This window comes from Pteropus medius, unplaced genomic scaffold (genome assembly GCF_902729225.1).
Source record: "Pteropus medius unplaced genomic scaffold, Ma_sr-lr_union100, whole genome shotgun sequence".
Classification (NCBI taxonomy): Eukaryota; Metazoa; Chordata; class Mammalia; order Chiroptera; family Pteropodidae; genus Pteropus; species Pteropus medius.
In genome coordinates, this window is record NW_024346065.1 from 3,869,681 (window position 1) to 3,892,055 (window position 22,375).

A 22,375-nucleotide genomic window follows, 5' to 3' on the forward strand; every position below is an offset into this window, starting at 1 on the left:
GGTCCATACTCCTTAGCAACATAACCTTTGTCTGTGCTTTCACCTTGCCCTCCAGCCATTTCCCTGTCCTGCGCTCTGTCCTGGAGCCTCACCAGGAATTTTATCATTCTCATAATATGCTCTATGGAATGTGCCTTGGTGCTTCACTTATGCTATTTCCTCTATCTCAAATGCTGTTCCCTATTTGTCTGTTGGAAGAGAGAGCCTGTTTGACCATCAGACCCCTCAAAACTTGACAAATATGAATTCTGAGGATGATTTTTCATTTTAGTCTCCCCACTGACTAAATTGAAAACACATAAATTGAAAACAAGAGCCTTTCCACATAAATTGAAAACAAGAGTTAATTTCCATTAGTCTTTGTTGCACTTGTGGCTCTGTTAGGGGACAGCTGCCGCATCTCCATTCCTTCCCCACAAAATTTTTTCCTCAGAAATTCTATTTACAGGGTTGGCTTCTGTCATTTTGCAGCCAAGATCTTTCAGTAGCTACAAGAGAAGGGGGTTTCTTTTCTGCGGTTAAGAAGCTGATGTTGGCATCCTTGATAAATTGTCTTCAAGCATATCTTGCTTGCAGGGAAAGAACACGCCGAACAGACGGATGTAAACATGAAGCTCTTCACTTTCTCCACCACCAATTCAATTATTGCTCATTTTGGAAAATTATAAATTGACATTTATTTTAAAATGGCATATTTAAAAAGCGTTGCATTAGTTGCATATATGTGTTAATGCCACCAGCAGGAAGGCCCTGCTTAGGGTAAGAGTTCTGGATGATGCTCTTTTCCCCATTTAGCCGCACCCATCCTCCTGCTTCCCTTTAGCAGCCTAAAAACTAAAATTTATCAGCCCCTGGAAATCTGTTAGAGACAGAAATTGGGTAGATCAACTTTTCTGAAAAAGCTTTATAGCAGGAATCCACAGGTACAGAGAAAAGGGGCTCCTTCTGTTTGAAAGGCTGCAGGCCTGAGAGTAGTCTGCGATAAAAAGGGTGAAGAACTGTGAAGGGGAGGTCTCCGCAGGGGCTGGGGAATCAAGTCAGAGACTGTAAGATTGCAGGAACCTTCTTCACATCATTATTGCATCTGAAAGAGTTGACTTTCTTTGGCAGCTTGTTTATGGCCTTTTCATTAGTTCTGAAGAATGGTTCACTAGGTTGGTGGGGAAAATAAGGTGGCAAAAGGAGAAGAGTTATTCATTGGCTCATGTTGCTGATGAGAGCAAAGCTAGGATTTGATCTGTTGCACACTGTCTTCTAGTTCATGCAAACAGGCTAGGCGGATATGAATTTTCAAGTTCAGGAAAAAGGGCATATGCCAAAGAAGTGAGGTCTGAACATTCACAAGTGCTGTATCACTAGCTACGGAAACATTTGGTTTTCATCCGGACGTGAACCTGAGAACTTTCCTCCGTGGGCGATGCTTTTCTTCTTCTTGAAGAGTACTGCTAATGTTGCTGTAATGTTTGATTAGTAGTAATTTTAAAAGTGAAACATGGGTAGTAGATGAACCTTGCAGAACAAGCAAAATGATCTCTACCCTAGTTTGCCCATGCCCCCTCTGCTCAGGCACTCTGGAATGTGTGAGAAAAACAATCCAATAATCAAGTCAAATGTATAAAATACAAAATTATCCCCCTTCAAATTTGTTTTAAAGTATTGTTATTGCAAAAGAATTTTATCATCCACTAAAAGAGTCACCGTGCAGTTGTTTTTAAATAGCGGTGTTCTGGTGTATGTACAATATGATTGCATTTGCACCCAACTTTTTAGGTTCGCATCTGTTGTTTAAGGCTTGTGAGAGAAAGAGAAGGTGGAGGAGCTCCCAGTGGCGCCTTGAGCGGTATCAAACGAAGCATTAGGTTGGGCCTCCAACTCTGAAAACTATGCTGAGTTTTACATCTGGTCATAAGCATTTGCCTCCTTTTTTCTCCCTGCAGCTCTCCTCTCTCCTGTTCCCTGCACAACGGGCTCCTTTGCCAAGGATGAAGAGCCTGGATGTGAATTCCTTTCTCTCTGTCCTGGCAGGGAAGCTGTTCTGTTTGTTTTCCAAGAAGCCCTTTTGCACTTGGGGAATTTTTTCTTGCCTCTTATGGGAAGTTGTTTCATCATTTCCCCAAAATATATTGCACCTCTTGTTTAAACAGGGTGCCCTTGAAGAGCTTTGGAGCCTGAAGGAGGGCTGGGGGTGTTGTGAAATTCTTTGTTCAATCCTTTTATGTGAGCTGGAATTCTGGCACTCTGCAGGCGGAATTCTCAGTTTGCCAGGACTGGGCCCAGGAGTAGATTGTGGGGAGGAGAAACTCCCTGGGATTCAAGAGTTAGGGTCTTTTTAAGCATCTAGTCAGTCCATGTTATAAGAGGTATCAGCCCTTTTGGGCACAGGCTCCATCAGTGCCTTAAACGTGCCCAGGCTGGTGAAGGTAGGTTCTCTGTCCTTTTTAGATGCTTATGGTACCCTGGAGAGGCAGGATCAGCTCACATGTAGCAACGGTGGACAAAGTGGTGTGTAACTGCTAGATTGTATAGTCATGCTGCTTTAGTTCAGAGGAAAGAAATTCCTGTGGAAGAGAGCATTAAGATCAGGCCTTGCACTATGGATGTGGTTTGAGCTGACAGAAGAAAAAGTGGAGGATATTGATGAGAGGGGAAGAAGATGGAGTTGAGACGAGCCAGAAGACTGATCTGAGACCATGAACATGGGGAGTGAGGCCAGTAGGGGTAGCCTAGTGGGACTTGTTATTGGAGATATGAGACAAGCCAAATTGTGGAGAGCCTTGCATATCCAGCAGAAACATTTAGACTTACAGAACAAAATTGGTGGCTTTTTGAATATTTTGACAAGAAACATCATTAGGAAAAAATCTATTTTAGGGAAGATTAACCTACCAGGGTAAATTTGAGTTTGCCTGCAGGTGGGTAGTAAGAGGGAGCCCCATAGTTCTTGGAAGGAAGTTGTGATGTTAGGTACTGCTTGCATGAGCATGGTTCCACAGTTTCTATGGCCTCTGATCCTCTGCAGTTTCTCCTGGTAGAGCAGAGCAACTCAAGCCATAACGTTGTTGCTGGCTGAGTCAGACCAGCTATTGGGTGCCACCTGAGTAAAGCTTTGACCAGGCCCTGCTCATCGTGGAGGTAATGTTCCCTGGTGGGCCCATTGAGCCCAGGCATAATGTGCAGCAAGCTCCAAGCCTCTAGCTGGTTGTTTTAAAATGTGATTGGCCAGGAATTATTCCATAGGTACAGGTGACACTAGTCACCTCATGCATAATCAGCAGTGAAAGAGTGCTGTTTCCAAATGTTGCCAATGCTGAGTGTATCACCTTCCCCTGTGCCCCTGAACCCCCTTAACAATTCTAAATAAAGAGTTTGGGTAACTTTGGATTATTGATAAAATCAAAGAAGACCTGTCAAAAGTACTCTTCTTAATAGAGTATGTATCTAGTAGTTGCTCGTAGTAAAAACAGAAATCAGGAAAATAATTTTTATTGAGAGAGATTGTATTAGTGAGGAAAAACAAACATAAACATGCTTTGCTTATCACAAGATCTGTTAATTTCCAGTAGAAGTAGAGAAAAGTAAATGATTGCCATGGGAGGTACTCCCTAGGTCTTTTAAATCGGAAAATGAAGTACAGTTTCAATTCCAACTGCTGTGCCTCGGCTGGGCCTGCCATCTCAGCTGACCCACCCCAAGCTCCTTGGCACAGACCCACAACATGGCCAGTGCAAATCATGTTTGGAGCCCTGGGAATCAAGCAGTTCCTCTTTGGGGATCATCCCAGCCTGTTGCCAGGCCAGGGTGTAGGCCAGGCAGAGGCTCTGCTGCCATCTTTGGCCTTCTCTGCTGAGGGGTTTGGGGGGCCCCTTGGGCAGAAGAGATGATGCTTGAGAGGAACACTTAGCTGGGAGCTTTGAGTCTTCATATTACTGCCTTTAACGACAGGTCCTTTCTTTCCCTTTTCATGAAAGCTGCAAGGTCCCAGATACTCTGTTCTGGGTGGCTGGTAGATAAACTGCTGAAACCATTCTGAGTAATCATTTTGTTACAGTTGAGTAACAGGGTGGTTCTTAAAACAGGGCTTGACTTTCAGTGGCCCCGCCCACAATTTGCAGAAGGCCCCATGGTCATTGTGTTTGTTTTTCTCTGTCCCTCTGAGAGGTGAGGCTAGCTGGGAAGATTGAGGGGATTGGTTGGAGGCAAAAGCAGCAGGCCCAGAGTTCAGAATCAGTTACTCTGCAACTTCTGTGCTATTTGTGGATATATGGTTTCATTTGATTTTGCAGAAGACTGTAAGTACTAGCTCTAGAGGACATTACCCACTTGCACAGATTATGTGAGGCACAGTGATTCTGTTTCCTATGGGTCAAGTGGCTTCCATTTGGAGAAAAAACTAATGTTCAACTGATATTATTCCACTGCAAGGTCTAGATAAAGGCATCTGCAAGGACCCCAAGGATCCCTGATTGCATGTGTGATGAACCTTTTCCATCAACAAAACTTAGAGACTGGGGAAACCCAGGATGAGCTGTCATCCTGAGTAACAGGCCTGTGGCAGGTACTGACTAGCCTGACTTCCCTCGGTGCAGTGCAAACCTCTGAGTCCTGGATTTAGTCCTGGCTTCTTTGTAAAATGCAGGTGTGTGTGTGTTGCTGAGTGCCAGAGATCTGTGGCCCTGGACACAGTTGTCATTTGCATTGTGCCTACCTAAATATCTTTTCTCTTGTCCACCAAAATGATTCTGGGCCTTTGGAGCTAGGGGAGTGAGGGGGCAAGAAATCCAAACTTTATACCTCGTGAGGTGGTTCTGAAGCAATGCCAAGCAGTCAGCTTTTAAACATTTGTCTTAGGAACAACCTGTACTCTGGCACGTTGTAAATCAACACCCCAGTTGCCTTTGTGTAATGAACTTGGACTTTTGTGCAGCAGCTGAGAAAACCTCTTGAGCAGTCGTGAGGTATGGCTGCCTGCCAGCCTACAGTACACTCTGAGCAGTGTCGCTGGCTCCATCTGTGCCGCCATGTATGCTGGAGGAGTAACTTGAATTTTTGGACTTTTACTTTGTGAGGATGAGTCAGTCATGGAAAAATGACATTGCTGATGGTAGTTATAAGAAGGGTAGGTCTTCTAAAGTTGATAAAATTGAGGAAGAGATTTTGAAATTCAGTAAGCATGTCACAAGTAGGGAATTGTTAATGTCATTTGAACACTCACTGACTGTAAATCAACAGCTCTGCTTAGTTGTGAAGACGAAAAACCAGAGTTAAAGAATAGTTTATAAAACACTCAGATTATATTGTCCAAGATTGTATCTAAAAGGCAGAGTATAATTAGGCATTTTATGATCTTGTTTGGGTTTCTGAGAACACGACTTTCTTATAATATATAAACCTATTGTTTGACTTTGGGAGGCCTTTTCAGGGAAATGGGACTACCTATAACCAGGTTCAGGTGTGACTAATAGTTGTGCAAAAACAACCCTCTTTGTAAGTATGCAAGGCCCTTTCGAAACTATGAGAGTTTGTCCTTTGGAATACATTGCATGTTGACCTAGTCTCTTGATGTATTAATGTCTTCTCTGCATTGTGCTCATTTATGTGGTCATTTCTTTCACCTTTTTTTCCATTTAGATACATTTAATGTATGATTTTAAGCTGTCAGATGGGTTTCTATTTAAAAGGTTAGGCTGCTCAAACATTGCTAGGCTCTTCTGTCTGATAAAGCCCCAAGTTTGGGGAGGTAAGAGAAAAACAGCCACCAATAAACTAGTTCCTAGACTGTTAACTTTTCATGTTCTTTAGTCTCAGTTTCTAACTTTGCAGGCATAGAGTTGTATGCCTGCAAACTAAGTTTTTAAGAAAAAAAATAACCAAAATCCTACACCGGGATACCATTATAATAGAGAAAAAACTTTTTAATCATAGCAGTGTTGCTGGCTCCTCTGCTTGGCTGGCCATGGCATGGAGCTGATAAGCATACATGTCTTTCATACTTGCCATTACAACATGTTAATTAAGAGAATTCAGCTGTGGCACCAGCTGGGGATGTCTGGCTTTGTGGAAGATTGCAATTAGATGCTTTATTTTCTATTTTCTTTTTCCCCTTTCAACTTTGATGGAATGCCTTTGAGTAGGGGCTTTTAGTCTCAGCAGTATAAATACTTTAATGTGCCTAATTATGTAATCATACTCTTATATTCCTCTGTGTACACACACATCATTTTATGGATTTTTATCCGCTTTTCCAGTACATGAAACATCGAGTCTGCTTTTTGGTCGGTATGGTGGAGCCACACTCTGTGCATTGGGCAGGAAGAAGAGGAGGACCAGAGGCAGTTAGTGATTATCCTCTAGTTATGATCTGCCCCTCTGCCCGGAGCACCTACTGTCTTGACCCTTTTATGGGCAAGTCCTTTATTTCTCAAATAATGAGCATCTCAGTAGTTTCCTAGCAAAGTCAAAGTAATTTAAATAAAACTGGGCTTTATAATACTGTATCTTTCCATTAATTTGCAAGTGCAGTCTTTCAAAACGTGTAGTGTTATTTTTCCCAGTCCTCTGTTACAGGCAGGCATAGGGCATGAGCCTGGATTTGAGAGCTCATGCATGCAGTCACAATGGAAACCATTGATTTCTGGCATTCAGCTTGCGCAGAGAGGTCCTGTGACCCCAGCTGTTAGAACCAGGACCTGGGAGCAGCTGCTTTCTGAGATCCAGTCCTACAGGGATAGGCCATCTGCTGCCATGTGAGAGAACCCTGGGAAAGAAATTGACCACAAGATGTCTTTGTATTCCTTTCCTCTGTTCCAGTCCCTCTGGTTCTTTCTTGGCCCCCCTTACCTAGGCAAACTTTAGAAGCATCATGAATCTACACTAGAAAGATCACATGGTTTCCCACCCACCCCTGACTTTCCCCCATCTCCACTTCACCTCACCAGCATGCCTAGCTCCATTGAAAAATAGTTTCCCAAGTGGGCAGGCACGTTTACATGGCTGGCTTAGTACTATAGGGCAGACTTTCATTTAATTATCAGTAATGTCACTTTGCATTTTAGGACTTAAAATGCGTTCTTAAAATCTTATTTTATGGAAAAAGGACACAAGATTTTTCATCCCTTTTCCTTGTAATCAGGGCCCTCCTGTTCTGGCACCAGCCTGATTTTCTAAATTTCCAGCTCTCTCCTGTTAAACCTGGAATCATTTGCTGGTTTCCATACACATACCACCTCTTCTTGCTTCTCTGCCTTTGCTCTTATCCTTATCTCCTCCTTGCTCGTTCTTCCCACTGTCCTTTATCCCAGTCACAATTCCATAGTAACAATCTTTTATCCCAGAGTCACAACCCTACTTCCCTCTAAAGTTGGAGTTGGGATATCATTTCTTCCATCCTTTCTGATCTCTTCCTCATTGGATTAATCCTTCAGAACCTCCTGTTGTAACTCATATTGATTTCTAATATGTGTCTATTATTACTTATTGGACACTAAGCTCTCAGAGAGTAGGGCCTATATTTTTTTCATCTTTCTACCTTTCTTCCCCCATTACCTGCCACAGTGCTTTGGTACTCAGTAAAATCTTGTTGAAAGAATGAATAAATGTAATCCTTACATGAACTCTGGGAGATAAACAGAGTAGATAGTATTATTATTATAATCTGGAGCTCCTTATTTATATCACCAAAATATATGAAGTCTCTTCAGGTACAAAACTATGTATTATTTGCTTTTGAATTTCTAGCACCAACCTGGCACATTTGTTCCCAGAGAGTGGGGATCCCCTCCTGGCACATTGTCCAGGTTCTTGATGTCTCGAACAGAGAATTGAGCAAGACACCGAAATACAGCAGAAAAGAAAAGCTTTATTAGAAGGGAAAGTACACTTCCAGATGTGGAAGCAGGCCTGAGCAAGAGAAGGGTGGCTCAAAAGCCCTGGTAATAAAGCCTTCGAGGTTTTATCTCTATTTGCTGTGGGTGGTTACTTTGCTTAGAGGTGTGGGCTTCCTTGATTGACAACTATGATTGACAGGCGTCAGTGATTCATCATTTACTTTTTGCGCATGTTCGTTCCCAGAGTTCAGTCTATTATAATGATATTAACGACCTTCTGGGCATATGCATCCTATAATGATGGTTTAATGAGGCTCAGGTGAGTTGAAGGTCATTGCGCAGGTGTGAGTGACTGGCTTAAACTGGTACCTAATTCTCTGCTTGCTTGTTTCTTTGTGGAAGTTACTTTTAGCCTAAAAATGCCATCTGGCTTGCTTAATTGTGGGCGGAACCTTTCTAGGATAGCATGACCTCAGTGTCTTTGCAGGCAGACCTGAAACTCCCTAACTAACTTTCCTGCCTAACTCTTTCCTAAGATCCATGAACCCTCTTATTACTGTGGATGTTGAGGGATGAGAAGTCTCTTCTTCTGTATCTACTTCCTGATGAGGAGAGTCGTAGTCCCTGCCTGTTGAGGTTTCGTGGAGCTCTTTTCTTTTCTGCCTTAGTTAGGGTGGAGTCTTGGGTTTCCTGCTAAAGTGCCACCTCAGTCCCTAGACAAGGAAAAGAAGATATGAACTTGTCATTTAAATTACATATCTATTAATTTGTTTTATTGATTTGCCTATTAAGTGAGTAAAGGGAAACAGCCTTGGTTAATATATTTCTCAAAGAGAAAAAAAAAATCTTTCAACTAAAGTCTCCTCCCCTCTCAGATTCTAAGGGCCCTGTCTGGTCTAACACTATTTCTACTAACAATGGTCTGATGACCCTTATCAATAGCCAGAGAGTTTTGAGGGCCTTTTTCCTAAAGAAAAGAGGGAAGAAAACTGGGTTTACTAAAAAGATTAAGAACTCTGCAAGAGATGTCCCATATCACATTGGTTAGGCGCTCAGTAGATATTTGTTAAGTTAATGAAGGACTTCCTATTAGGAAAATGAAATCAAGAGAGAATAAGAATCAAAACCTGTAAATGTGTTTTACTCTTGTCTGGGTAAAAGTTATTAAACCCATTCTTTGGAAGACAAAAGATTAAAGGTTTTTTTTCTGTTCACCTGTATGACATTTTTTTCTGTTCACCTGTCAGGACATAGTTATTTACTGATACATGGAAGGGGTAAGGCAACAACAGGCAACGTCTTCTGATTAGGAATCTTGGACCAGTCAATGAAAAGTGGCTTGCCAGAGTCAAGGGTCCAGAAACCAAGAGAGACCAGAGGAGACAACAGGAACACGGGCCTCAGCATGACAAATGAAGCATGGTTGAGACTCTGTCCTTGATCCTAAGCAGGTCCAGACCCAAGCTTCACTAATCTGTTTTGAGGTCACTCTGTTTAGTGGTCGAGGAGTCTCAACAGTATGCTAGAGCCCGGCTGATAATTATACAGGCCCAAATCAAAGGCAAGCAAGTCCTTGTTATGTGGGAAAGCACCTTAAGGGCCAGATGCCCTGCTGCTTTGGACTTCACAGGGGGTTTGTGTGGATTCCTGTTGTTTTTAAAGTTCCTTAAAGAGGCTTAAGTAAGGCTTTCTTAGAGAAAACTACGTGGGAAGAATTCTCTGGAGGGGAGAGATCGCTTCCCTGCTGCCTGGGAGGAGGAAAGGGATCTGCTGTCAAAGTGTGTAGTGTCATTTTTCATACTGCTAAGAGTACTCTGTAGCATGCGACCCCTTGATTGACCTCCATTGCCCCATATGGTCCAGAACTTTAGAAAGACCCCAATGTTGAAAGTAGGGAAGAGCAAAAAACAAAACAAAACAAAACAAAAACCTGAGTGGGTTTGATTGCTGCTGTGTGATCAGCTGATGCTAGCAGAGGGTGGTGATAGTTTCCCTTTTAGGAGGCGCAAAGGAAACCAAGAAGTCATGACAAGCTGCATTTCCTGTGATGGACACACAAGATGGAGGAAGAAGAATGTTCAGATTGGTGGCCTTTGTCACTTTTGACTCTGTCTACTCATGCTCATTTGTCCATGTTCTTATCCTAGTTGATTCAGAAGTGATAAAAGCAAGACCCCTAGCCCTGGCAGTTTCATTCCACTCTGACCCTGAAAAAAAAAAAAAAACCGACGATAAAAACCTACCTACCTTTTCTTTTTTCTATTTCCTAGTCTCTGTCTCATGGGAAGGTCAGGTCCAATACTGGCCCCTACAGAATATACAGATATACAGGGCTCACTTCATGGCATTGTGGTCTGTTAGTTACACCTTGTCTGTCACAAGGCGACCCAATCACATCACTTTCTTCAGAAAATTCCATTCAGACCTTTACTCCTCAATGACTAGTGTTTTTCAAACAGCTATGGTGTTTTTCTGGTTTTAGGCCATCACCTCAGCTGATTTCTGCCACCATCTGTAACTAGAGTTTACTGATTGTTCCCTTCCATTCTTTGCAGCTGTGTAGGCCTTGGTACGTAGCAGTGACCTATTGATCAACTAGGAGAAGCAAAATGCTTAACTCACTGGTGGTGCATGACGGAGGCTGATTATTTTGGGCTTTGGCAGAGAGGCCCCAGTGACCCTGTATATTCTGGGTAGCTGGCAGAAAGGCCGCCCTCTATTTGAGTCTAGGTGGCATCCTCATTCTGCATTTAACATCAACCTTCCTTTCACATATTCCTCTTGGAAGACTTGTTTTTTTGGCTGAAAATGCTCTTATACCTTTCCCACTTGCAGCCTTGGTATCTGTGATGCTTAAATAGCTCCATTGTTTTTAGTGCTCAGAGATTTGTGAAGGAAACTGTCTGGCCCTCCCCCCACAACAACTTCTCTGGAAAAATGTGGCCCCACTTGAGATATGAACTGAGTCATCTGGGCACAACTAAACCCACCAGTCTGCATTCTTCTCTAAACAGGAATCACTGCAACTTTTGTCCAGATGTACCCCACCCCCAAGTTATACTTCTGTAGGTCCTGGGGTAAATTTTTCCAGTGGCATCTATAATCAAGGAGCTTTCCAGTGATAAGGAGAAAGGCAAGCCAGAGTTGAATTTCAGCTCTTAATACTTAGTAGCCGTGTAAACTCAGGCCATCACTAAATTTTTCAGAGCCTCAGTTTTTTCATCTGAGCAAACTGAGTATTATAGTACCTTCCTCACAGAGCAGGAAAATTAAATAGGACGGCAGCTGTAAAGTGCCCAGCATAGTGCCTGGTAATAAATGTCACCTCTCTTCCTCACTTCTACCCTGTTGCACAACAGACATCTCTAAGTTTATTTTAAATTTAAATTTGTGTTCTTAGAGGCCTGTGTGTGTTCTTGGCACTGGACTTGTCACCATTTGATTGTAGAGTTGAAAATGAAACCATAGCTGTGACCTTTGTACCCAAGAGTCTAACCCTATTTTAAACTCCCAGGGAGACTCTTAAATTATCACCTGCTCACCAGTTACCCTTCTAAGATTGGACAGTGCCTTAAGCAACTGACTGGTACCTTCTTCCGGAGGTCCAGCCTAGATCCAAATACAAGTGCAGCTTAGTAAGATGATATAGGATGAAGGAGAAGAGACCAGGGAGTAGTGGTTGTTGATGAGGAAGTAAATAAATATCATCTGCTTTCCCTTAACCCTTTGACTACCACTCTCAAGAGTAATATAGTAGTGTTTGTTAGTGCACATGGGATGGCCTGGCTCCCTAGCGCTGCTGTCATCCAACTATCCTAGAGATGAGGGTGAGGCACAGCTGTGGGCTCTGCTCTGTAGGTCACTAAGTGGGTCCAGGCATTAGACACAGAGTGGCCCAGGCCTGGACCAGTAGGATCCTGTCCTTCTTTTAGCAATCATATAGTAGTTAGGGGGTTGAGATTTGTAGCCCTAGTTGGCAGCCTGTTTCCCCGAGTCCCTGAGCTATGAGAACAAGAGGAAGTGAAAAGGTAACAGGCCATATGGAAGCCATTTGTCAGCCAAAAGCAGCTTGGGCTGTTCTGCTGCGAAGGGAAGTGGAAAAAAGGGGCTGGCATATTACTGAGCTGGAGCAAGGGGAGAGCAAAGCGAGATCCCCCACAATGCTCATCCTGCTTGGTTCTCCGCCTGTTCCCTCTCCAGATACCAGAAATTTCTGAAACTGTCCTTTTTCTTTTCTTTGCCAAAGGTTTGCCCTACCCCATTCCAAAAACCAGAGGTAAGGGTTTAGTTTGTTATGTGAAAATAAATGTAAAAAATGTATCAGTGCCTGATATATGCCAGGCATGATGCAGGACACTTTCAGGTACACAGTTTTATCAGTCCACGCAAACACTTCGTGGAAGTGGGTACTGGCCATTAAAGAGTCAGGTTCACAAGAGTTCAAGCAGTTGACAAGGTCGCAGAGTGGGCCCCCAGTCAAACCCAGATTCATCTGTCTGACATCCAAGACCTTGCTCTGACACCCCCACCCCTGTGGCCCTGATCCTGTTCTGTTTGCTGTTATCTGTTCTTGAAACTTATCTCAAATCAGAAACCATGTGACCTTTTGCAGTTAGAAACAAGACAGTGCCTTGAAATTTTGCAAGTTAAGTAGTTTTCTACTAAGCATCTGCTCTCTATCAGATTTCATGCCAAGAACTGGGGATACAAAAATGAGCAGAACAAATGCTTGCCCTACAATTTGGGTGGGTGGGTGGGGTTAGTAGAGAGGTGGAGGAAGGACTGACCTGTGAGAAAGTCATTGCTGAAACAACAATATGGTGATAGTTTATAGAGAGGAGTGAAGAAAATATTACAGGAACACAGGAATAATAAAGCTACTGTTCATTGAACCTTAGTATGTAACAGACCCAACACCAGGTACTTTACGTGCATAATTGTGATTCACACAGCAACCCTGTGAGGTAGACACTTTTAGTATCCCTGTTTTACCAATGAGGGAGCTGAGGGGTAGGAAGACCTGCCCAGGCCCACATAGTTGGTAACCGTGGATAACCAGCTGAGCAGACACACAAGACCGCTCTCATTTTAGGCCCGTGCTGGTAAGCTTTACAGCGTGCTTAATTCTCACTGGCACTTCTCTTTGGGAAAGTTTGGTTTCCTGGAGCAAGGCCATTCCAAGGCTACCTCGGAAGTGAATCTTGAAAGATGGGTGGCGTTCCAGCTGACTGCCTGTGCTTTCAGGTCAGGCTTTCCAGGCTGAGGAAACAACACTTCTTTTTGTATGACTAAGGACTTCGGTGGCTGCTTCCAGGTGACAAAGAGTTTTCCATGTTTGTGGCAGGGTTCAATAAAGAAAATGTTCCTTGTTGGCTCTGAAGCTGCAGGCTGGCATTTCCCTTCTCCTGTGAGGTGGAGAGAGTGAGGGACCCAGACCTTAAACAAGGTGGACAGGCTCTGAAGCCTGACCCACCTGTGAGTTGCAGGGCTTGGGTGGGGCCTCTCAGGAAAGTGGGGGCGGGGAGCGGGGCGGCTAAGAGGAGCTGTAGGGGGCAGCCAAAGCTGTGGGTGGTTTCTTTCTCTGTTCTCCCACCCCTACTCCAGGGCCACGCCCTGAGAAAGGCTGGCCCTCCCCCAGTGTGTGGGACGTTCTCATGAGAAAAGGGATCCTGGCTGGACAATGGGCTTCCTGTCTTAGAAAAGAGGAAGGTTGCACATGGCATGAGAAATCATCTCTTCCTTCTCGCTGCAGCCTGCTTTAGACTTCTATTTGAGTGGGGGTGTCAGAAAGGTAGGAACGCCAGGGAGAGCCACAGGCAGAACCAGCCCTTGAATATCCCTTAAGTACTTGAACGCCTCCCACTGTTTCCCTGCTCCTGTCTGCCTCCATGGATGCAGTAGCTTTGCAAATGTCACTAGAGACCACAGAGGTCATCTGATTCAGTGCCTTCATGTACTGAAACTGAGGCCCAGGGAGGCCAGTGTCCATAGGCAGTACCCAGATTATCTTTGTCACTGGGCTCCCCTCTCTAGCATGTGGATATGGGAGGAAAATCTGGACTGAAATTCTTTGTTACTGCCCAGTGCTGTGGGCAGTACTGCCCCCTGCTGAGTGACTGCGAGCAAGTTTCTTAACACTTCATTTAATTTGCTCATCTATCTAATGCTGTAATATGTTGCTTACAGAGTTTTTATGAAGCTTAATTGAATTACACAGGTAAAGTACTTAGTCTAGTGCTTGGCATATAGTAGATGGTCAATAAATATGAGTTATTACTGAGATGTAATAGAAGCTTCACAAGAAACCTTTTGACTGTAATCAGATGTGGTCATTCCCCCGCCACTCCCACCTCCAACCTTTACTTTTGTCTGAAGTGCCTGGTCCCAGTTTCTTGGAAGGCTTTCTTGAGGAAGATCACCTCCCCTTTGAAGTAGCCTGTATAGCATGACTTTTCCTTTCACATGCAGAGTGATTTTCCAAAAGCTCCATGGGTGAGCCACAGAGTGGAACCTGGTGTCCTGCTCAGCAGGCCCAGGTTAGCTAAGTGTTCACGCTTGCAGCTCGCTTGCAGCTCGCTTGCAGCTTGGGATCCAGAGTGCCTGTTGAATCCAGCTTCAACATTTACAAATATGTGGTTTGGGGCAAATTACTCAACTCAGCTAAACCTCATTGTTCTTATGTGTAAAATGAATATAGTACCTGCTTCATATAAAGAGAGAGCTCAGAAGAGTGGCTTACATTGTTTGCAGTAATTATCTTCCTTGTCTTATGTCCCTCCCTCAAAAGAAAAATCTGCACATTTGAACATCTTTTTTCTCTGTTTTCACTTTGCTTTTTCTCTGGTTCTCTCTGCTCCTAAGAAGCCATTTAGGGCTAAAAGTAGAAATTGGACCTTCATATATCAAGGAAGGGCTTTAAGAGCAAATACATAAACAGTGCTTTTTAAAACAACCCAGAGGTCCCCTCAGTGCTCAGTGCTATCTTCTTTCCACATCTGCTGTCTCCGTAATACTCCATGCCCTGTGGTGTGATTTTGAACACTTCCCACCGTTTTTAGATCCCCACACTTATCCTTTGACTCTCAGACATAGACGTGTCCTGTACTGAGCACTTGTGCTGTCCAATACAATGGCCACTAGCCCAGAATAGCTACTGAGAACTTGAAATGTGATTAGTGTGACTTGAGATGTGCTATTTATGTGTAAAGACTTACTAAGAAAAAAGAGATACAAAATATCTCGTTAATAAATGTTTACATCTATTGCATGTCGAGATGTAATCAATAATCTTTCACATATAGTCAGTTAAATAAAATATATTAAAATAAATTTCACCTGTTTCCTTTTACTTTTTTTCATGTGGCTACTAGAAAATTTAAAATGGCCTCTGCGGTCCCATTATATTTCCGTTGGACAGTGCTGTGCTAGATATATAGTTTTGTCCGTTGCTTCCTCCACTCCTTATTTTTTGCTTTGTTTCTCTTCTTTGCCCAGAGGCTCTCACCTTCCTCTCGTTGCCAGCAGTGCTCAGATGAATGAGATGTCTCTGCCCAGAACACCCAGGCCAATAGAAAAGTGCACCTTCGAACATTTCCTTTTTTGATGTACATTGGATTTGGCTGTGTGCATGGCTTTGTCCTCCCTAGATTGTAAGATTTTGGGGGCATAGTCCTTTCACATTCAGTTTTAAGGTCTTCCTAGGGTGTCTTGTGTGGAGGGTTGCTTTAATCATTTGATGGAATTACAACCAAATAAGGACATTTACAATATTGCCTCTGTCTCTGATGATGACAAAACTCATGATGGGTTTGGGGGACCTCTTTCTTCTTCCTTAAATTCCCAGGAATTCTTTCTCCAGCCAACTGTTCTTTCAGCCCCCTCATTAAATACCTGTTCCTCTGTGCCCAGTTGAGTTCTACTGCACTGTTTTGTCTAGAACTACTATTTCAAACCTGTGAGTGAATACTAACACAATTTCTTAAGCCCTCAGTCACTGTGTTCCAGAGTGTCCTGTGTTCTTGATAACTAGATGACTGTTTCAGCCAGAAATCTCTTTTGAGTCTTTTAAAAAGGCACTAGGTATTCAAACATCTGCTTCCCCTCCTCCGGCTGATCCCCACACGCCCTCCTCTCTACTCGCCACACCTCATTTTGAAGGGGCTCAAGTAATTGTTCAGTTTGTTAAACTGAATACTGTGACCCTGAGGCCTTTCCTGGAACTTGTTTTGATTTGCTTTTTATAGAATCTTATGAAAATGTGTTTTGTTTTAATTTGTCTCCTCCTCCTAAAAGGCTGGTCTCCAAAATAACAGATGCAAAAAAATGTTTGAGGAGCTGATTGAGGGTTCTTGTCGTTTCTGCTGAGGCTGTGGTGATGCTGAGGTGGAAGTATCAGCCGGATCGTATCGCTTTTCCTCTGCACCCTCAACAGCTGGTTGGGTAGTCTATCACTGAAAGACTGCTGTGTACCAGGCACTCTTCCGGGCCCCTGAAGAATTATCTCTCAGCTTCCTGTGCTCTCTGGAGGCCTAAGTGACTAAGAGATAATGAAAAACTGAAAAGAAAACTAAGGAGAATTGATTTTTTTTTTTGGTAAAATTTTTATCTTCTGGCTCTCTCCCTCTCTTTTTAAATTATGCAGCTTTGCCAAATCAGATGAGTTCATTTTCTTCTTGGGGTTTAGAACAGAGCTCGAAACTCCCTCTGCAGACCTGGGTTTGTCAGAGAGCTAGCTAGCCTGCTGCCAGATTAAGTCAGCCTCTTGCCAGATTAAGTCACCCTCTTGCTAGAACAGTGGCTTCTGGAAGCCATCGGATGAATTATTTGCTCTTCCAGATCGTCCCTTTCCTGTTAAACCCAGAAGTCACTGAAAGGGTCCTCTCCGACACCTGTCCTTTGCCAAGACTCTCCCACTCTGCTCTTTGACTAAGTAAGAGGGCCATATTTTTTTTCTTGTGTTCTTGGTGTATAAATATGATCTTGCTCTTTTTCTTCTAAGTCCTCATTTTTTTCCATGAACTGGAGGCCACCTTTTTGCTATGCTGAACCTGATGTACTCTAGCTTGTTTCCTTTGTGCGATCTTCATGGATCAACATAAAAGAACTTTGTACAGTTTATTTTACCATACTAGAGTTGCTATACAGTTGACATACTATAAAGGCTCTCTCTACCTCTGCTCCATCTTATATCAATTTCAGTTTCTCTTGTAATTCTGCCCTTCTCAAGACCCTACAGAGGCTTTCCTTTTCCTTTGAACTTCCTGTTGCAGTCAAGGCCCTCTACAAGATGGTTTAATTGCTCTTCATATTTTGGGGGAGCAAATTTTCTTTATCATATTTTGCAACCCAGCTAACCTGGGCTACTTGATGTTCTCTGGACTTAACCTGTTCTTTCCTACTGCGGTGCATTTGCTTCAGAGTACCACCTCCTTTCTTAAGGACGGAAGCCCCATATGAAATGCTGCTTCTTCTATGAGCCTTTCCTCATCTCTCCCACACGAGATGTGATCGCTCCTGTTCTGAGCTCCCTCTCTTGTGGCACCATTCGCATTCTTTGACATGCCTTAGAATAAATCTGTGTGTAGAATATCTTTGGAAGAATATGGGAGAAACTGGTGTGGTGCCTTTGGAGGAGGAACTGAGCTACTAGGGGATATGAGAGGGCTTGCTTTTGACTGTACACCCCTTGTAGTTTTTGAGTTTTATACCATGTATGTATACTTCCTATGATTTTTTTTTCTGTAAAAGTATTATTTACATAACAACCAATCTATAAAATGTTATATAAGAAAACATTAGAGACAGTCTTGTAACCTCAGTAGGGAAACTGTCGTTAAACAAAACACAAATCCCAGGAGCCATAAAGAAAATGACTTTTAAAATATATACGTATACTTATTTGTCAGATTCCTGCTTGCCTACAATACCTGAAGTGCTTGTCTTTTTATCTTTTTTCAGAGCATGGCACAGTGACCCCTACACAATAATCAATAAATATTAGTTGAAATGAAATTGAATTGTGGGTCACTTCTTTGTAGACCTCACTTTTTTCATTTATAAAATGAATGCTGGGTGACCTTCAGGGTCCCGCTCAAAGATTCTGTGAAGATGTGGCTTTATGGGCAGAAATTCCCAGCAAAGCAGGAGTGGCTTTAGACTCAGCAGCTCTTCCCCTGAGAGACCATCTTTCCCAGCACGCTGGACCTGTGTGTGGGTCCTGCCTGCTTTCAGGAGCTGCCCCGGGGTGCTCAGCATTAATTATGCTGAGGAAATGAACCAATTAGACACAGTCGGAGGGGAGCCAGGAGGATCTGTGGCAGGCTTGTTGCCCTGAACAAAGGAGGGAAAGTGTAAAGGGTGAAGCAGTTTGCTGAGGTGCCTTTGGAAATTCAGCTGGCCAGCTCTTTGAACTACTTGGCTAAGTTTAAAGAGGCACCAGAAGGAGTGCCTCTTTGCATCTGTCTCCCTCCTGTTCAAGACTTCGGGCGAGGTGGGTGGTGTGGGAACAGCACGGCGAAGGTGTAGCCTTAGAGGGGACTGAGGAGATTTATTTGGGCTCATGTACTAGTTTCAGAGAAGCTGCCCAGACTTCTGTGGATCCCTATGGCACCTACCCCAGCTTTGTTTCATTAATAGCTCTTTAAAAATGGAGTCTTTTCTTCCCATCTTAGTGATAAGCAGCTTGAGGGCAAGGAGCCATCATCTCCTTTTAGACTTGGTACCCGTCCCCTGCTCAGACTGACCAGCAGTCAGTTTGCTTAGCAGTTTGTAGGTTAAAGGGAAGTGGAATTTGGTGAGAGCCTGTAAGGGCACCTCTGAGAGAGTGGTGGGTAGGCCTCTGAATGGGAAAACACCTTATCTGGGACAGATAGAGACTCTAGATCTGTTAGAGGAAGTGAAAAAAAGAAACCCACAGTTTTTATTCTCATACTGATGTCCTTGTGGTATTCAGGATGGGGGCAGGGTGTTTGTCAGCCAAATGAATGTCCTGTGGGTGGGAACTCTTATCTTGTTTTAGTGAGGCTTTGGAAAGTTGAAGTTCGTGGGTGCCTGGCCATCTTGCCAGCATGTCTTCTTCCCCAGCTTGTCCTTCCAAACAGTGATCCCTTAGTGCCCACACTGTGTCCCTCTTATTTTGGCTAAGTACACACCACAATCCATTGCCTAGGGACTTCAGTTCTGTAATATCTGTCCAGGGCTGGAAGGGCAGGCCATGGAATCAGAGGCTGCCCACTCCCTAGGGCTGCTCAGACTTTCCAGCTCCACTGACTTAGCATTACTGCAACTCATTTCCACTGGGGTCCTCACCACACTTAGGCACCACTTGCCATCTCCTGACTGACCTGTCTGAATGGGAGGTGACCTTGGTACACATACTTCATAAAGGCCCACTCAGTTCATGAGGTAGAAGCAGTGTCTGCTGGTGGAAAGAGCACAGGTATTAGAACCAGAAGACTTTACTCTGCTCCCAGGTCTGCCATTTATTCTGCCTTACTTGTGGCTAAAAGTCATTTAACTTTTATGGGCCTTGGGGTCCTCATCTTCAAAGAGGAGTCATGATTACTACCTTACAGAGTTATCATAACTGATAAATAAGATATGAGGTGAAGGTGCTTTTAAAACTAGGCGGTCCTACTCAGATGAAAATGTGACAAGTGATGCCAGTGACTGCTCTAGTCAGGAAAAGGGAGGTGCTCCCTAAAATCCATCAGAGACCCCCTCTGTGACCAGAAGGCTCATTTTTATTGCTTGGTGGAGTCTTTTCTGGTACTGATACTGGAAACAAGGCTAAGATTTCCTCCATGCAAGTAAAGAGTATTTTACCATCTTTACTGATTCATTGTGTTTCATTAGGTGTTATTAAAACCATGTTATGTGCTAGATCCCTGTAAGTTTAGGACTTTGTCAGAGTCTACCATTCAATTGTGGATGCAGTTCTCTTAAGGAGCAGTGGGGAGAGGAAGGGGAAATGTTGCAAGCAGCCAAACTTCCCCGGTTGCCAGCCCACTTCTCTCTCTGTGGCAACCTGAACTTCCAGTGTTTGCCAGCGGGCTTTCTGAGAGGCTGGCCTTGTGCTCCTCGTGGTTTCTTGTTGAGGCTTTCAGAATTGTCCTCTGAGTCACTGACAGGGCCCCCACCGAAAAACCTCACCGCTGTACCATCTCTCTCTCTTTGTCTTTACAGTGTGTTCCCTGCCCCCGGAGCCAGAAAATGGTGGCTTTGTCTGCCACCCCCGGCCCTGCAGAGACCCCCTGAACTCTGGCAGTGTCATCGAGTACCTATGTGCTGAAGGCTACATGTTGAAGGGTGATTACAAATACCTGACGTGTAAGAATGGCGAGTGGAAACCAGCCATGGAGATTAGCTGCCATCTCAATGAGGGTCAGTTTGGCAGATGAGAAAGGGGCTCTGCTTTCTTTTCACTCATGGGAAGTGATGCCTGCTTCCTCTGGAGCATCCTGTGCCCTGCAGTCTCCCTTCCTTGTCTTCGAGGGTTTCTGGTGCGTGTCTCACTGTGGTTCAGCTGAGCCACTGAGGGGCTTGGAAGCTTTACTACGACACATATTCCGCTATATAAGATCTCTTTGATGCTCAGGATCTCTTGTTTGCCTAACCAAGTGCTGGTGACCTTTAACCATGTTTTGCTAACACACAAGCACAATGATAACACCTTTTGTAGTGTCTCTTTTATATTATTTTTTCCTGAAAGATAATGGACTGTTTTGTTATGGAGCTACAGTCCTGCTGGATGGAAGGCTTCTCCCCCATCTTGCCTCCTTCATGCATGACAGAAAAATCCAGCTGCCTGCAGGAAGTGTGTCACACAGCCGTCTTTGTGTGTCATACTCCGGCTCAGAGGCCATGACACCCCAGAGAAGAGAGGAGACTGGCCTGAGAGTTAAAACTAAAGCTACAGGATCTTATAACAGGGGGTTGTTATAGCCCAGTTATCATAAATTTTCCTGCTATGTGGGAAAAAAGATAGGTGAGACTTAAGATGGTAGAATGTGTCCATTTAAATGGCTACTCAGGAGAGCATCAGAAACGGTTTATAAAGATAAGATCTCTAGGTGAGTGAGTTTAGGCATCGGTCCTCAAAGGCCTGTAGTGAAGGGAATATTAGATTCAGGAACAGGGTAGAGGAATGACCCTTTTACATGTGTGTATAAGCTGCTCTGCACTGTTACTCCTAAAATGGCCCTGACTGGCTTGTCTCTGCGTGGCACCATGCAGGGTGCCTTTGGTAAGATCAGCTGTCGAGTTCATGTTTTATGTGTCCGGATACAAACCACTTCTAATAATGGCTTGTTTCTGTAGACAAAGACACCAACACGTCACTCGGGGTCCCCACACTGTCCATAGTGGCTTCCACTGCCAGCTCCGTGGCGCTCATTCTCCTCCTCGTGGTGCTGTTTGTGCTGCTGCAGCCAAAGCTGAAGTCTTTCCATCACAACAGGTGAGCCTAGTTGCAGTGGGTGGCAGGCATTGCTGTGGGATTTGGCCTTCGACTGGCAGAGGGTGGCTGGTATGTCTCTCAGCCTCTGTTGGTCTGTAGGTGCCCAGGGAAAGGGGTAGGCCCTGCCATGTGTTAAACTCCTGGATGTGCTGGGCACTGTGCTTGTTGCTTTGCATATATTGTCTTAATCCTCACAGGAACCTTGCAGATAAGGAAACTAAGGCTCAGAGAGGTTAAGTCATCCACTCTAGGTCATCCCCCTAGATTAGTAGTCCCCAACTTTTTTGGCACCAGGGACCAGTGCTCCTATGAGAATCTAATGCCTGATAATCTGAGGTGGAGCTGAGGGGGTGGTGCTGTGGAGTGTCTGCAAATACAGATGAAGCTTCGCTCGCTGGCCCACCGCTTATCTCCTATGGCCCAGGTCCTAACAGGACACAGACTGGTATTGGTCCGCAGCCCAGGGGTTAAGGACTCCTGCTGTAATGATGATAGAGCTGAGATTTGAGCCCATATATGCCCAGCTCCTAAATCATATCATTTCTCCTACATTAGCGGTTCTCAAAGGGTGATTCTGGCAGCATCAGCATCACCTGGGAACTTTTAGGAATGCAAATTTTCAGGCCCCACCCTAGACCAGCTGAGTGAGAAACTCTGGGATTGAGGCTCAGTGACATGGTTCCACAGTTCCTCCAGGTATTTCTGATGCAGGCTCATATTTACGGGCCACTTCCCTGTACACCTGGTTCCCAATCCTGGCTGAATATAGCAGCTCCTGTGGGGAGTTAAAAACAAATGCCAACACCTGGGCCCTCATCCCTGTCTATTCTGATTTATTTGGTTTGGAATGGTAGCCTGACATTAATGTTTGTTTGTTTGTTTTAAATTCCCCAAGTGGTGCTAATGTGCCCCTAGGATTGGCAGCCACTGCATTATTCCATACTAGAAACAGAGGAATTGGTTTTCTTGCCCAACTTTGTCACTTTCTTTTTTATGGTCGAGTGCATTAGCCACAAATCATCCCAGACTGGGTGGGTGTGGTTGGGAAGGGCAGGTGGCAAACGGTGGGGAGTGGCCCCGAGTGGATCCCTGAGGG

General features: G+C 44.2%; 1 protein-coding gene across 2 annotated transcripts in view; it reads left to right on the forward strand.

The window, feature by feature from the left end:
• The window catches only part of SUSD6 (sushi domain containing 6), an 87,976-nt gene that overhangs the window by 57,531 nt on the left and 8,070 nt on the right, over positions 1-22,375 (forward strand). For both annotated transcript variants that reach the window (XM_039875358.1, XM_039875357.1), the window contains 2 exons: positions 20,007-20,204; positions 21,141-21,279. In XM_039875358.1, the coding sequence (XP_039731292.1) occupies positions 20,007-20,204; positions 21,141-21,279 (337 nt within the window). The remainder of the gene's footprint in view (positions 1-20,006; positions 20,205-21,140; positions 21,280-22,375) is intronic.